Below are 17,427 nucleotides of genomic sequence, written 5' to 3' on the forward strand. Positions count from 1 at the left end.
TAAACTATTGTCTGTTGTCTATGAGTTTTTGTTTCTTTGTCTTGCTCCTTTGTGGTTTTCAGTTTTATATCATTTTATATCATATAATTGAAGTCATATGGTTCTCGACTTTTTCTCTCTGACTTATTTCACTTAGCATAATAATCTCAAAATCCATCCATGTTGTCGCAAATGGCAGTATTTCATCTTTTCTTATGGCAGAGTAGTATTCCATCGTGTATACGCGTATATATTACCACATCTTCTTTATCCATTCATCTATCAAAGGACACTTTGGTTGTTTCCATGTCTTGGCCACTGTAAAATAAAGCTCCATTGAACAATGGAGCACATTTATCTTTATGTATAAATGTTTTCAGATTTTTTAGGTAGATACCCAGCAGAAGGATTGCTGGGTCATATGGTAATTCTATTCGTAATTTTTTGAGAAACCTCCACACTGCCTTCCATAGCATTTGCACCAGTCTGTATTCCCGCCAACAGTGTATGAGGGTTCCTTTTTCTCCACAGACTCTCCAACACATGTTACTATTTGTCTTGTTAATGATAGCCATTCTTACTGGGGTGAGGTGATATCTCATTGTGGTTTTTATTTGCATTTCTCTGATGATTAGTGATGTTGAGCATCTTTTCATGTCTATTGGCCATTTGTATGTCCTCTTTGGAGAAATGTCTCTTCAGGTCCTCTGCCCATTTTTTAATTGCATTGTGGTTTTTTTTGTTGTTGTTGTTGTTGAGTTGTATGAGTTCCTTATATATTTTGGATATGAGCCCCTTATTGGAGGCATTGTTTGCAAAAATCTTCTCCCCGTTGGTTGGTTGCCTCTTTATTTTGTTGATGGTTTCTTTTGCTGTGCAGAAGCTTTTTAGTTTGATATAGTCCCGTTCATTTATTTCAGCTTTTACTTCCCTTGCCTTTGAGGTCAAATTCATAAAATCCTATTTGAACCCAAGGTCCATAAGTTTAGTACCTATATTTTCTTCTATGCAGTTTATTGTTTCAGGTCTTATGTTTAGGTCTTTGATCCATTTTGAGTTAATTTTGGTACGAGAGACAGCATTTTTAATGGCTGCGTTTTACTCCATCTAGAAGCTACATCACAGATGACCTAACCATTCTGCTGTTGTTGGACATATAGATTGTTTCTAATTATTTAATATCATAAAATAATAATTAATTCATAATTAATTAATTAATTAATATCATGAATTGAATTCTGTTCTATACTTAACAGAGGGATAGTTAAGCAATCTATTGATATTTTATCATGTCAGATATTAACTCGGGGTTATAGCTTTTCAAACTCTTTTGAGATGAAGAGAACTACAATGTAATTTTACATATTTTTTAAAATGTAGGGTTTTATCATGAGATAAAATTACATTTTACCAAGAACAATGTTAGAGTTACTTTTGAAGTCCCAGTTAAATTTATTTGGAAATGTGTACACTAAATAATGAAACTATTTAATGAAAACAAGAGAACATACACTTGCAGTGTCTAACAATAATTGCTTCCATTTATTGAGTGCGTATGTGTTATGAACTGTGTTAAGGGCTTTACATGTATTAGCTCATTTAATCCTCACAACAACCCTTTGAAGTGAGCATTGAAGGGGGGGCAGAATATGCCACCCCAAATGCCTCTTTGGCATAAGGATTATTTTAAGCTAATTATTTCAAGAGACAGCAGACACAGAAGAAGTTTTGAAACACAGAGTAGAAGTTCCCCCTTTGTAAGGGACCAGGAAGACAACCATAACTGCAAATCATAAGAGAATCTTATCAATGGGGAAGGCACCCGTTAAAATCTGCCTAACAACTTTATCCTTGTTTACCATGCTTTCCAGAGTAACCTCCCATAACTGGCCTCCCCTCACACCTGTCTTTCTTTGTCTGAGCTAAAGATGACAGTTTTTTAATTTTTCAATTATAGTTGACATACAATATTATATTAGTTTCAGGTGTACAACATAGTGATTAGACATTGATATAACTTACAAAGTGATCCCCCTGATAAGTCTAGTACCCACCTGGCACCACACATAGTTATTACAATATTGTTGACTATATTCCCTAAACTGTAAGCTGAAGATAATATTTAAGGTGTTAGCTAGTCACCTCAGAGGGTTACTCATCTCCCCCCTGCTATCTCCCATGTTTATATTAGGTACACATGTTAGTAAACTTCTGTTTATCTTTCCTCTTGTTAATCTGTCTTTTATCAGAGGGAGGTTTCAGCCAAGAACTTGGAAGGTTAGAGAGAAAATTATTTTCCTCCCCTATAGCATCATCATTATTATTCCCCTTTTAAAGATAAGAAAATTGAGGTCCAGGGAGGTTAAGTAAGTTGCCCAAGTTGTCACAGAATTTGAACCCAGGTCTGTCTGACTTCAGAGTCTATGGTTTAACTACTATACAGTTTCTCATTATTAACAGTTACTGAAATATTTTTATTAAAATATATCATGAAAGAGTATTATATATAATATTAATATAATTTTTTCATGGTATATATACCATATATAATTTAATACGATAATGAAAGGTCCATGGAAGGACATTTATGTCTAATTTAGTGGGGGTAAAAATGGGAACACAAATCATCTATAAGACAATGACTTATTTGTTCTGTTACTGTGGCATAGAAAAAATGTGCTGTAAGGGCACAAAGAAGGAGAGTCTGTGGAGTCCCAGGAGAACCAAGGAAGACTTCACAAAATAGGTGACATTTGAGCTACACCTTGTAAGATGAAGAAAATTTACCAGACAAAGCACGATTGTGGAAAGGGAGAGTCTACCAGTGAGTGGAGGAGAAATCTAAGCCATCGTAGGGGAAATGAACCCAAAACTAATAATCAGGCACTGGATTTAAAACCCCATCTTTCAGGGTAAGCTGCTTTAGTTTAACTTCTCTGATTCGCTCCATGTCAGTTCTCCATTTTCTTCCTCTATTAAAATTCAATTACTTCCTGCCCTTTGCTGCATCACAGTGATTCTATTTCAGTTTTAATATGTAGCAATTGAGCAGGAAAGTTAGGAGGAGCACCCTGGAAAGTTTTACAACAAAGATCCATTTACTAGAAACTTCCATGAGAGGAGCAGGACCATTTGCGGCACTGAGAATAAATATGTTTGGGGAGCCACATGTGGGGTTGGCCCACCCACATCCTCCTCCCTTTTCTCAGGAAAAGGGGGAAAGAAACAAGAATGGAAGGAGCAGAACTGGTTTATTAGCTTTGGAAAGTCTAGGGCATTGGCCAGTAGGGATTTTTTCCAGCCTATTCTGGAAGACCGTAGAAATCTGTTTGGAAATGGGGGTTAGCTATACCAAAGGATGGCAGCTCCCATCTGTAGAGAAATGAGCTTCCATGTGAGGCACAACAGGTGGCAGATCAACAGTGCCAAGGGAAAACAACACAGAGAAGGCACTGAGGGGGTACTGTGGACCAGGCGGCCAGCTCGATAGCGAGACGCTAGGCACATTTACAGGTGGACTCGACTGCAGATGGGAGAGGATAACAATCAAATTTCTTCCTTGGACATTGGCAACATCATGGCATAATATCTCCGAAGAGTTATGAATTGTTGGGAGTGCAAAAAAGATCTACCTGGAGTATGAACCCCAAAAATATTTGTCTATGCCGCTGCTGCTGCTACAGGTGAGAGACTGCCTCCTCTATGGAAGAAGGTGATTTTAAAGGAATCAGTGCATTGGAAAGAGCCCTGGACTAAGAGTCAGGCAGACTTGGGCTCTCCTCCCAGCTCTGTGAACTTTGTGACAAGTTAGGAATTTGGGGGAGACTTCGTTTACTCACATTTGAAATAAGGAAATAATAAAACAGCTGCCCTGCCTGACTCACATTAGGTTCTGTTGGGAAGATGAAATAAATGAAGAGACATGAAAATGCTTAGAAAATTATAAAGCAGATACAAAGCCTTGCACTTATTGTGATGAAAGCAGTGAGACTCACTCACTCCCCTACCTGGAAATAGGCAAAGGCCAAGTGGTCCAAGGCGTCCTCCAGACTGGCCTCATCTTCTGTATTCCATTCCCCGTAAGACCCACGGAAGAGACTGACAGCCTCCTCCAGCCACGGGATGGCATGGTAGTAATCCCCCATGTCATAGGCCACCTGGAGGGAACATAATATCATCATTAAAGCCTTAGTCCACAGGTAGAGGAAAGGAAATGACAATGCAAACAGTGGAGGGTCTTTGGAACCCAAGAAGGAAAGATTTCATCTCAAATGCATTTAAATTCAATTTATTAAGCATCTATCATAGGGAAGGCATTGTACTAGGTACAGAGAGGACACAAGGATTCTTGCGTTTAATGAATTTATAACCTGGGGAGAAGAGAGATAGGAACTCAAGTTCACTATAACGCTGGGCAGAATGGCATGAATGCTCGAAGGAAATATGCTAGGGGGTGCGTAGATAAGGGAGGAGACTTGGGAATCTCAGAAGGCTTCATGGAGGAAGTAGCATCTGAGATGGGATTGCCTTGAAGAAGAAAAAGAATTTCAATGAGCAGAGATTGAGAGGAAAGAAATTTTAAGATGAGGGAATGGTAGAAACCAGCCCAAAAGAAGATTGTGTTCAAATAGTACATACGGCTTTCATGTAAGGTGAAGAGAAGCAGGAAATGAACTCAAAAAGGCAGCACAGCCTAAGTTAAGAAGAGTAGTGACTGTCATCTTTTCAGGAAGGTGTTGCTAGCGGCAATGTGAGGGATGCATTAAATTCATTCATTTAGTTGTTTAGTATCTACTGAGTATTCACAACGGGCCTGGTGGTCCCTGCCCTTAAAGAGTTTACAATCAGGTGAGGAGCACGTGACAAACCAGTAATTGTGACACTGTGCATTAGATTCCATAATGAAGGTAGATCTGGGAATGCTGTGCGAGCTCAGTGGAATGTCCTGTACTAAACGTTGGAATGCTCGGAACATGGCAACATGTACTAGACATAGCTACTGTCTCCTAACAGCTGACAGTTAACTAGAATACCAGAACTGCAGATGGAATTTCCTGGAGCTTGTTGTTGGAGGCAGCATGGAATTATAAAGTCACAGACTTAGAAGGACTCCTACAAAATGATCTAATTCGGGAATAACTTCCAGACAAGCAGAAAGGCAGGAGAACCTTGAAATACTGTGACTCAGCAGCCTAAACAATGTCAATTCCTATCCCAGGTCTGCCATGAACCTGCTGTGTTATCTCTCTGGCCCTGAAGTTTCCTATTTGTAAAAAAGTTGAGTTGAAGAATGAAAATAAAAAATGACTGAACTTTTTCTGCTACGTTAATAATTTATGGAATTAAGATCTCCATAAGTCCCAGCAATGTGATAAACTGAGATCATTGGAATCCTTCTGACCATAAAGACTTAGAAATTTTGAATAAAGTATAACAAGCATTTTATTATATAATTTCAAGAAAGAGTGGAAAATACCCAGGTACTGGAAACAAGAAAGGAGCTGAAAGTCCAAGCAGTGAGCTTCTGAGAGGATGCTGAAGCTGCCTGGACACGGGTGGGTGTTAGTCCTAGTAACCTTGGTACTTAGTAACCTTGGGTTATAACGCCCACATGAGGACAGAGGAGCTTTCCATAGACCTCCCAACACTTAGGAATTGGAATTAAGACACACTCATAAAACAGAGCCATGGAAAACTACACCTTAAGGAAAAGAGTAGACCAGAAAGAAAAAAATCTACCCACTGTCCCAAAGAGACAAGAAAGTTGGTTTCTTTCTGTCTGGGCTCTGTTTCCCTAACTGCCACCTTAGAATATTCACAACCCTATGTTTATACTTCACATGAGTTTAGGCTTTGAATTTGCATTATTCATACAGTTAAGGAACCTCTAGGCCAATAAATCAATATAAAACTGGATCTGCAAGTCAAAACCACAATGAGATGTCACCTCATTCCTGTTAGAATGGCCATTATCAAAAAAAAAAAAAACTAACAACAACAAGAAATAACAAGTGTTGGTGAGGATGTGGAGAAAAGGGAATCCTTGTGCACTGTTGGGGGGAATATAAATTGGTGCAGCCACTATGGAAAACAGTATGGAGGTTCCTCAAAAAATGAAAAATAGAACTACCATTTGATCTAGCAATTCCACTTCTGGGTGTTTATCCAAAGAAAATGAAAGCACTAACTTGAAAAGATATAGCAGAAAAGATATATGCCACCAGTGCCTAGAAGAAGAAAACCCAAAACGCCCTGGGGGCGATATTCCCACAATTCTGGGCACAGAGATTCTCTTAGGGGTAAAAGAAAGTACTGCTAAAAATAAGTTCACAATCAAACATGATAAGTCATATCAGGAAATAATCAATCATGAACAAGAGTCAACAGGCACAATAGTAGGGTAGTAGAATTAGACAATAAGAATTTCAGAAAATGGAAAGATGGATCTGCTTTAAAATAATCCATGGAGGAGGGAACTGGAGATATGTAGATAAAACAAATTTGGCTATATGTTAATACTTGTCAAAGCTTATTCTTTGCCCCAGTAATACCACTTCCCAGGTATTTAACCAAGAGAAATGAAAACAAATGTCCACAGAAAGACTTACATCAGAATGTTAATCGCAGCTTTCTTCACAGTAGCCCTTGCTGGAAACAATACAAGTATCCATCAACAGGAGACTGAATAAACAGTTTGTGGTGTATTCATACAATGGAATACTCAGCAACAAAGAGGAATGAATTACTAATAAATGCCACCACATGGATGAATTTCAAAGATATAACGTGCTGAGTGAAAGAAGCTGGATTCAGAAGAGAGTACATACTATATGGCTCAGGACAACACTTACCTGATACCTGGACAAGGGTAGAACAGAAAGGGGAGCGGGTGGTGAGAAGAAAAAGGAGTGAGGCTTTATTTAACTATATGTAAATTCTTTTTTAAAAATCTGAAACAAATACAGCAAAATTTGAACGTATATTTCACCTCAACTATAGATATAATTGCTTGTTATTTTTTGTACGTTTCTTATATTTGAAATGTTTAATTCAAAGTAAATAAATACAGAAATAAAGATTGTCAGTGAGACTTTCAGCATATAACTTACTGAAATTTCAACATATGAGATTTTCAACATATGGTTTTAGTCTCAGAAAGGTCTCCCTGAGAAGCATTGGTACCATACATGGAACTATTTTAACGGCCTTAAATTTAAATTAGCCATGAACATGATGATTGAGTTCTGATTCCATTAGGGGTCTCAGAAAAGGAAAAATGGTACATACAGAGGCTTAGGGCAACCCACTCTGCATTAATTTGGAAGACTGATCCTCAAAACTTGGAACCAGGACACATGAGGCCCACTCTGAGATTGGCTAAAGAATACTACAGGGATTGGCAAAAATTCACTTTCCTGCACTACGCATCTTCAAAATTAAAAAGGATTTATTCCCTTACTTTTTAAGTCCAAGGCTAACAAAGAGTATATTGTACAATGACCTCAAGTGTGCTTATAACTTATGATCAAAGATCAGTTAAATATTTCACATGGAAGGTTCCTGAAGTCTATTTCCTCAAGTAATGTTAGAGTGAATGGCTTGTTTTAGGACACTAATTTACTATTTCTAAATGCCTAGGAAATGTGCAAGGGATTCCAGAAAGTCTCAGGAGACTGAGTTTCCATGATTTTATCTTCCCATCACCCTCTCCTATCCCTTCTCCCACCCTTAACCCTGCTTCTCCTTTCCCCTCAGCTGTTCATCAACAGGCAGGGTGCTGTATTCAGAGTGATCAAAGGACCATTATACCCAGAACAGCCCCACTTCATGTCTGCTGTCCCAGCTAACAACACCCCTTTCATTCTCAAGAGTGTCCTAAGCATGCGGTCACTTCAGCTACCATGGAAAGAGCGTGGGATTCGGAGTTAAAAGACCCGGATTCAAATTTTAGTTCTGCCACTTAAAATTGTGTAACCTTACGCAAGTTTATTTATTCTCTCTGAACTTCAGTTTGTTTAAATCTGAAAATGGGGAATAACACCAAATTTCCAAGTTTGCTGTCAGGGTTAGAAACATGTAAAAACAATCGGGATATAGTTATTTCATCCACAAGAAACTAGAACCAAGCCATTCGCCTTCTCTCTGAATACTGTTACCTTGCCAACTTGGAAGCAGTCATCTGCTGTGAGGGAGAAAAGCCGTGTGGGGCTGTACAGTTCAGTGACGGCCGAGCCACTGACTGTCTGGAAGACGCCTCGGGCTAGGCCCTTCACATTGAGCATGTACACGTCCTGCAGCCGCATCAGGGCCCTAGCTGCTCCCTCCACGTCCTCAAAGGCTGGCAGGTCCTGCTCCACCCTCTCATAACCATCCTTCAGAGCTGGAAAGATCGAGGAAACATCAATCCACCGTTCAGACAACAGGTGGCGAGCATTTAACACATGCAAAGCATAATCATTACCTGTGCAAATGTTTCATGAGCAAAGATAATGTCTGATCTGTGTTTGTTCCCAGTGGCAAGTCCCTGGCACAGAGTGGATGCTTGATACAATCTTCTCAAAGAGGAAGACATGCTCTGGAGTAAAAACTAAGGCATGCACCTTTATCACCTTGTCCCATCCTACCTGTCTTTAGGAGTCTTGCCCTTTGTGGGGACAATTCTTCTTTCTTTTAACTTCCCCAAAGTCAACAAACTTCTTCATCAAGTACAAAGTAGAGTAAATTAGGAAAGTGATCTTGCTACACATCACATTGTAACGGCAACTTAATAAAATAGAAATTATTAGAAGACATCATTTGCTATACATGTAAATGGGATGATGTGACCTGTAGTTCTTCACGGGACTGTAGTGAAGATGAAACGAGATAATGGACACGAAATGCTTCTTAATATACGAGGGTGCCAAAAAAAATGTATATACACTTTAAGAAAGGAAAACTGTATTGAAATTGTAATACTCAATATATACCAATAACAAAAGATGAATACAAGTCACATTTGACTTCTGCAATTACAAGAGGTGCTCAAAGTGGTTACCATCAGCGTCCAGACACTTCTGGTTATGGTGAACGACTGCTTGAGCAACGTTGACCAAAGTGTCCACTTGTACACATTTTTTTTGGCATCCCTGGTATAATCATATAAACATATTAAGAAGAGCACCTGGTTCTTTGCAATAAGGAGGTCACTTTCTTAACCTTCATCACTTCCCATCAGAATCTCTCTCCTTTCCACTGAGTCAGGAGATAGAATCTTCTCTTACCCTCCAGCCCTCCTGCTCATTACCTCGGATGTTCTCGCTGGCCTCGAGACTGTGTACCACATTCCTCCAGTCAGACTGTAGGCGTTTGATGAGAGTGAATGCAAGCAGAGGGTTAGACACAGGAGTTGCTGAATCCTCATGCAAAGAAAGCACCTTGTCATAGAATCTGAAAGAGAGGAGTAGCACGATCTCACCTACTGATCCAACATTACACCTGGGGGGGCCCGCCTGTTGTATATACATTAAGAGTAGTAGTTAAATATGAAATGCTGAACCGCTTGAGACTTGTGTAAGATTCTAACCAATACGCACAAAGAATGCTTATATTCTATATTCTAACCAGTAAGCACACAGAAAACTACCAACACAACAAAAGTAGGTCCACTCATTTGTTCATTCAATGAGTCAGTCTTTCCTGGTCAATTACTATACATCAGGCACCACGCTAGAGACTAGAGATACAAAGGGTCCAGCTCTCAAGGAGTTCACAACCCAGAAAATCTTTTTTTCTCTCATCATCCTATATTCAGTACTTAGAATCTGGTAGAAACTCAAAAAACATTGTTCAATTAATTGCAATAATTGCGATACATGCTATAGGGAAGTGACATATAATGCTATGTAATGCTATAGCAATCTGTAGGCAGGGCATCTCACCAGGTGAGTGTTAGAAGATGTAAAGGAAGACTTCCCAGAGGAGATGGCACTTGACCTGAGTCCTGAAGAATTAGTTAAAATAGTGATAACTACTACTTATTGAGCCCTTACCATGTATTAGGCATTCTAAGTGCTTTAAATACACAGTCTCATTTAATCCCCCCAACAACCCTTAGAGTAGATTTTATCATGCCCATTTTACAGGCAAGGAAACTGAAACAAGGCCACACTGCAACAAATAGGAATGAATCCAAGTCTGCCTGACTCTGAAGCCTGGATTCTCAGCTAATTAGCCATATTGTTTCCCATGGAGCTAGAACAAAGAAGGGAGGAAGAGTATTTTTTTGAGCCAACAGGGATCAATGTGTATAAAGGCACAGAGACTTGAAAGCATTTGTTCATTCAGTAAGTCAGTCTCTACTGGCTCCTTGCTAGATGTCAGATCCCAGCTGGAAGCCGGCAGGGCAAGGGCCAGTGCTCAAGGAGCTGATGGACAAGAAGGTGGCTGTTTTTCTCATCACCTCATGCCTAAGTTCAACACATATTTCTATGAAAGAAAGAGTGAAATACTATATTCTTTTGGGATCGAGGAACAAAATTTAGAATAAGACAATAACCTTGGTCTCAGAGACTCTAATGGGTAATATAGACACAAATAATTACATTATAGATTCAATACCAAGTTTAAGAATAAGGCTTAGGGAGAGAGTACAGAGAGGGGTGATTCATTTGGCCAGAGCAGGTCAGAGAAGATTATCTCTCCTTTCATAGAGGAGATGATAAACTGAAACTTGATGAATGAATGCAAATAATGAGGAAGGGAGAAGCAGGCCTCCTCCCAGGCCGGCAGAGACAGTTCAACAGACACAAAGGTACAGAGAGAAACAGCAGAGGACATAGAAGCAGTTTTGTGTTGCTGGAGCACAGGGTGTGTTGGGAGATGAGCAGACAGACTGGAGAAGCGAGAAGCACCTCAGAGACCTTGCTGAGGAATTTGGTTTTTACCCTGAGTGCAATTAGGAGCCACCAGAAGGTTTTAAGTGAGAGTGGGACGCACGACGATATGTTTATATCCATAAATCTGTGAAAGGGTGAGAAAGAGGTTCAGAAGTGGAAGTGACTGGATGCAGAAGGATTAGCTGGGAGGCCACTTCAAAACTGTAAGCCAGGGACAGGGAGACTCTGAATCATAACAGTGACAGGGGGGCAAAGAATGGGATGGATTCAAGGCAGATATTTAGGAAGTAGACCGTACAGAAACGTGATGGCTAACAGGGAGTGAAGAGGTAGGGGTGTCCAGCACACTTCCAACCTTTCTGCCTCGCTGACATTTGCAGAAAAGGGCCAGAAATTGTGGGGCCAGAAGTGATCGTCTTTCTAGGTAATTTCTTTCCTCCTTGTATCCTACAAGAGTGTTCACATAAGCAGAAGATACTGTCTCCTTTCCTGATATACTATGGTTAGTCGACTTCTAACACGCTAACAGGATTTATATTATTGACATTTATTATCATAACGCAGACTTACGAGTGCTAGTCCTGCCCGCTGAGAATTTTCCCCTTGTTTTAAAATTACTAATTTCCAGAAAATCTAGTAACAGTGGAAGTAAAAGGAAAAAGTGTGATCAAAATGAAAAGGATGTGGATTTCTGTGAATGTGTACAAGAGCATGAGAGAATAGAGGAGTCCTTCGGCAAAAGTGGAGGACGTCACAAGTGGAAAGGGGTGAAAGTAAAGAATCAGAGACAGTGGTAGGGTGGGGGGTATTTCAATCAATTCAAGCAGAGTCTGACTTAAAGATTTCTCAAGGGTGGGGCCCTCAACTATAAAACAGAGCCGGAAAATAGAAGATGATTTGCCTCACGGTGCTTCGAGGGAGCCAAATCCTCAATGCAAGCATAAACTAAGGAAGGAGAATCTGGGCCCAGGTGCCCCAGGGAGGACATGGGAAGCCTGTTAAGTCCCAGGATGTCTCTGACCCCCAAGAGGGCTGTTTGAGAATGGCTACCCCAGGGTTTTGAAACGAAACCAGTCTCCAGGGTGTGGGGTTTTTTTACTGCCCATTATTTCAGCTCCATATGGAACTACTTAGGGAAAGATATTCCACTGCTAGACCAAAAAAAAAAAAAAATACATAAGCAAAGACTTGGGCTGGAGTCCAGCCTGAAGAGTAAGAGTCCAGGAACAACTGAGGCTGAATGGACAGTGATTTTATGACAGTCGAGGAGGGAGGAGTTGGGAGGAGACCTGACACTTATCCTGATGCAGCCTCGGACTAGCCCTCAGTTTCGTTCTCTATCAAATGACAGAGCTGGTCTGGCGCAGAAGATCTCTATGGATCCTTTTAGTACAACCATTCTGTTATTTCTTTCCATCACCTTTTCCGCAACTGAATAAATTGATTCCTCATCTGGTGTTTGAGGACTAATGTTTAACAGGCATCAGAGGAAACTGAGGCACACAGGGAAAGAGGCAAGGCAGAGGGGTGCAGATTGTCCCAAGTCGTCCATCAGATCAAAAGCACTCTCTTTGTCCTTAATCCCACTTTGTGTTATGGGGTCAATATATTTAGGATAGGGGTGTGATTTTTACTGCAGCGTATAATTCAATTCAGTGTTCAGATACATCATTTCTGTGTCACAGAAAGAAAAATAAAAACCTATCAACTAATATCTGAGGCTGGTTTGGAATCCAAACGTTGGCCCTGTGCCCAGCCTCTGAGCAAATAGCTGGTTTTCAGAGACCGAGTAACTGGATGCTGATTTCAAACCTCAGGGTTTCCTACATGGCAAAGACTGCTGAGAGTGGAAAAGCAGATCCTTTCCTTCAAGAATTTGCACATAAAATTTGCAACCTAATCCCTGTATTAAACATAGCCTGGACAGATTATCCAGCTGCCATACGCAGGCTATTCTAACTCAGTATGTTTCTCCTTTGGAATTCAGAAATGTCTTTGTCTCAGTTCGTCTGAGACATTCTAAACGCTTAATTCTCAACACAGAAATAATTGCTGCTGACACTACTCTTTCAATCTTGGCAGTTTTTTAAAACTGCAACAACAAAAAAAGCCATGGGTTTTTATACTATACTAGTATATAACTACATGGACTATAATTAGTATAATTTTTAGTTATTAACATAGGGTAGGGAGTAGTTTCAACATCAAAAAATATTTCATTTCTAAATATTAAGATTCAAAGAAGAATACCTACGGAGGCTCTTAGAAATAAAATCTCAAGTTACATAAAATCACCAGATTGGGAGTTTAGGAAAATGAGTAGGAACTGCCAAAATTCTTGCTTTAGAAAGCAAACATTTCACTAGGTTTTAGAGCATTGACTAGAAAACAGTCTCTAAAATATCAAACTAAATTTTCTGAAATTAAATGTCTATAAGTCATGAGAAGAGAATCTAGAATTTTTCTAATTCTTTTTTATCTGGGCTCTCACAATCCTAGTTACTGTTTAGAGCCAAATGTGGGGTTTAGTTTCACCAGCCACTCTTAAAATAAACAAGAATCATAAAGTGCTAACATTTAATGAGCAATTATTCCATTCTGAGCAGAAGGATACATGCCTTTTCATGGTACCTGATCCAACACCCCTGTGGGGGTTGGTACCATCAGCATCATCATTTTACAGATTAGGAAACTAACGCTGAAAGAGGTAAAGAAACTTGCCCAAGGTCAGCGCCAAGGATTCAAATAGAGGTCTGTTAAATTCCTGAATCTCGATTCTTAACCATTATGTACTCTGGCTGCTCGTAAAAGCTCAGTAGTTACGGGGCTTATTCTGGGTCCTTGCACATCAGATAAGCAAGCAGTAGGAGCATTATAGCATGATGAAAAGAGAGAAAAATCAAAAGAACTGTGTCCTGGTCCTGGATTTGCTACCTACTAGATTTATAACCTTAGATAAGGTACGAAACTTGAGTGTTCTCATATTTTAAATCATTTCTCATTTGTGTAAGAGAGTAATACAAACCTATTTCAAAGCACTATGTGAGAGAGAATTAAATGAGATCAGGTTTGTGCAAGACCTCCCACTCTGACAATGGCAATGGTGATAAGACAGGGAAGCTCTGGCCAGCTGCTTTAATCAACGCTGCAAGTGTTCTCTTCTGAGCCTGTTCCCTGGGAGGCCTGGCACGGGATCAGGATTCTGACCCCCGTCTGCATTCAGGCCACCCAAATAAAGAGATTAGTGGTAAGAGAACAAGCACATGGCTAGCAGGGTGCCTGTTGGCATCCGAAATCAAAAAGAAAAAAGTCTGTCTATTTCGAGGTATTAATGAACTGGGACTCCAATGAATGTACAGTAAGAACAAAATTAAAACATTCTGCTCTGTAAATGTGGGCCCATAGAACACTAGGCAACAATTATGCTACTCCAAAGCATGACAAGAATGATTGAAATGATGATCATTTATTGTTATAATTAATACACACATACCTTATATATATGTGAGTGTGTGTGTGTGTGCATGTGTGTGTATCGTCATGCTATTTCAAACTAACAGTAAATTTAAACATGCATAGAAAAGCTAATATGCAAGCTACATACTTAGGAGCACGTTCCAAATTACATCATCATTCAGTCACCGCTGAGTAACAAACAAGATCTGTCACATATACTTCCCTACGCAAACTGAGTCTCTTCTACCTGGGCTCTCTCACACAGCCACAGTGTCCCACACCTCCTTCCCATGTGCCCCAGAATTGGTATTACCATCACATACACCCACAGTTTTATAAGCAGTACATTGTGAGGCAGTCTTTGACGTCTCAGCTCAGGAGAGGGTCACATGACATAAGCACAGTATTAATATATTCAGATAACTATGTGGCTACACCATGTTTCTCTCAACTGTGGGCTTCTCAATGGCCCAAGCAAAGAAGGCACAACACATATTCATACACATGGCATTATATACAGTCATTCATCTTCCATGGTTTGACACTGACAGAGTGAATACAGGATTACAGTGCCCCAGCATTCCCAGTATTTATCCCCCAGTGTGTAGCACTAGGTTTCGTTGATTATACAGGAAAACAATACTGGCTGAGCATCTGCTTTTATGTGCTACACTCAGTGTACTGTACTATCAAGGACGGTTTTGCCCAGTGTTTTCTTGGTATCATATATTTCTATACACATATAACATCTCAGTTATTACTTACTTAGATTGTAGAGAGCTCTTACATGTGTAAAGAGAAAGGGGAGCTGAAAGCAAAGGAGATTATGGACATCTTTGATTAACAATCGTGATGCTAGACTCCGAGTTCCTTGAGAGAAGGGTTGAGTCTTGTTCACCATTTTATCCCCAGTGCCTGGAACAGTGCTTGGCCCTCAAACATGTGTTGAATGAACCGATGAACATGAAGCATTATTCATATAAGTGACCTGTGCATTTACTCAGCATCTTTCACAGGCAGAGTATGATATCCATAGTGTCATGTCCATCTAATCCCAATGACATGTAAATCACAGAATGTCACCTGACTCATACCAAACATCAGTTCACGGGGTCACGGGGTCACAAGTATGGCTACAGCATCACACAGTATTTTCTTCATTTCACTCTGGCAATGTCTGTGCCTCTCTGTGACACAGAGCCTGGGGCCCCACACAGGTTGATACATTGTCCTGGGAGGTCTTACTTGGCTTCAGAGTCACTCCACCACACTTTCCCATAGTGTATCAGCTTCGCTGTGTGGCACTGGATCTGGAATGCCGCCGTGTGTGTGTGTGTGTGTGTGTGTGTGTGTGTGTGTGTGTGTGTGTGTGTGTGTCTGGGGTCATACTCAATCTCAGTTTCCTCATCATCCCATGCCACAGTGTCTCGGGGTTCCACAGAGGGTGACAATGGATCTGGGGAGTTACACCCCCAGTGTCTCAGTCCCGTGTTGTGACACTAGGTATGAGGTCCCACACAAGGTGACAATGAGCCCCAGAGTTATCCCCCAGCCTGAGGCACAGTGTCTCAGTCTCGCCTGTCTTCTGACTCAGTCTCCCCGACTCCAGCCCCTCTGTTGCTTCCCCTTCGTGCCCTCACCTTGTCAGGTCCCGGAGCCGTGCCTCCTCCCCGCGCAGGTAGCGCCGCAGCAGTCCCAGCAGCCGGCGCTCGGGCGCCAGGGCGCGCGCCACGCTGGTCAGCGCGGAGAACGTGTCCCCGCGCGCCGCGGCCCCTGCTGGGTCCCCTGCCTGGAGGGCCAGCACCAGCAGCAACGCCGCCAGCCAAGCCACGGCGCCCATAGCCGGCGCTCGCGCGCGTGCCCTGGGTCGGTCTCGCCGGTCCCCAGCCCCACGCCCCGCGATCCTGCCCCAGCTCGTCCCTCGGCCCCGCCCCGCCTGCTCGTCTTTCCCCGCAGCCCCGCCTCGCCCCAGCGTCCCGACTCCTTTGCTCTGACGCCTCCTCTCACTCTCAAATCTCTCACCCTCCTGCTCCTTAGACCTCGTGGGGACTGTCTGCCCTCCACTCCACTAAATCACAGCCCTGGGAAGGTGTTTCCGCTGTGTCATTTCACACTTAGGGAAACTGAGGCAGGGGTGGGGTGAGCGATGAATTAACTGGTCTATGGCTATACAGGACCGTCCCCAAAATAATCTCTCTCTCTCTCTCTCTCTCTCTCTCTCTCTCTCTCTCTCTCTCTGTCTCTCTCTTTCTCTCACAAACACACACACACACACACACACACACACACACACACCCCTCACCCGTGATCAGGGCATGGAAATACAGAAACATCACTATATTCTGATGGGGAAATTCAGGAAAGTAAATAATGTGTTGTGGTAATACATAACGCATCAATTAAGTTCGGGAACTCATCCTTGAAAAAGTGCTACCTACCTCATTGCTGAATATCACTATGGTCGCCTTCATAGTATTCCCCTTGGGAAGCTATGCACCAAAGCCAGTGCCTAGTTCACCCTTCAGAGCAATTTTGGAACTCTTTTTATGGAATGGGCATCAGAGCTGTTGCCATATTACCCCTGATGACTTGAATGTCATCAAAATGTCCTCCTTTCAATATTTCCTTTATCTTTGGGTAAAGAAAGAAGTCACTGGGGGCCAGATCAGGTGAGTAGGGAGGGTGTTCCAATACAGTGATTTGTTTACTGGCTAAAAACTCCAGCACCAGACAGTGCTGTGTGAGCTGGTGCATTGTCGCGATGTAAGAGCCATGAATTGGCGAAAAGTTCAGGTTGTCTAACTTTTTCACACCGTGTTTTTAGCACTTCCAAATAGTAAACTTGATTAACTGTTTGTCCAGTTGGTATAAATTTATAATGAATAATCCCTCTGATATCAAAAAAGATTAGCAATATCGTTGCAACAAGTTCGTGAACTTAATTGTCAGATGTCGTACCAAGGTTTGGAGGTGGAAAATAGTTTTGAGTTCCAGAAATGATGAGAAGTTCCTTGTGGTTGGGACTGTCAGATTGTTAGGGGCTTTGCATGTCATACTAAGAAATTTAGCCTGTGCTCTATGAAAATCCAATGGATGTTTTTAAAGTGGCAATAAT

At 41.3% G+C, this 17,427-nt stretch overlaps 1 protein-coding gene across 1 annotated transcript in view; it reads right to left on the minus strand.

Annotated features, from left to right (window-relative positions):
• The window catches only part of P4HA3 (prolyl 4-hydroxylase subunit alpha 3), a 41,001-nt gene extending 24,815 nt beyond the window's left edge, over positions 1-16,186 (minus strand). The window contains exons 1-4 of the mRNA XM_033119047.1: positions 15,953-16,186; positions 9,266-9,408; positions 8,136-8,359; positions 3,987-4,136 (exon numbers count right to left, since the gene is read on the minus strand). Of these exons, the coding sequence (XP_032974938.1) occupies positions 3,987-4,136; positions 8,136-8,359; positions 9,266-9,408; positions 15,953-16,152 (717 nt within the window). The 5' untranslated portion in view covers positions 16,153-16,186. The remainder of the gene's footprint in view (positions 1-3,986; positions 4,137-8,135; positions 8,360-9,265; positions 9,409-15,952) is intronic.
• Positions 16,187-17,427: the final 1,241 nt, after the last annotated feature.

Source organism: Rhinolophus ferrumequinum, chromosome 11 (genome assembly GCF_004115265.2).
Source record: "Rhinolophus ferrumequinum isolate MPI-CBG mRhiFer1 chromosome 11, mRhiFer1_v1.p, whole genome shotgun sequence".
Taxonomy (NCBI): Eukaryota; Metazoa; Chordata; class Mammalia; order Chiroptera; family Rhinolophidae; genus Rhinolophus; species Rhinolophus ferrumequinum.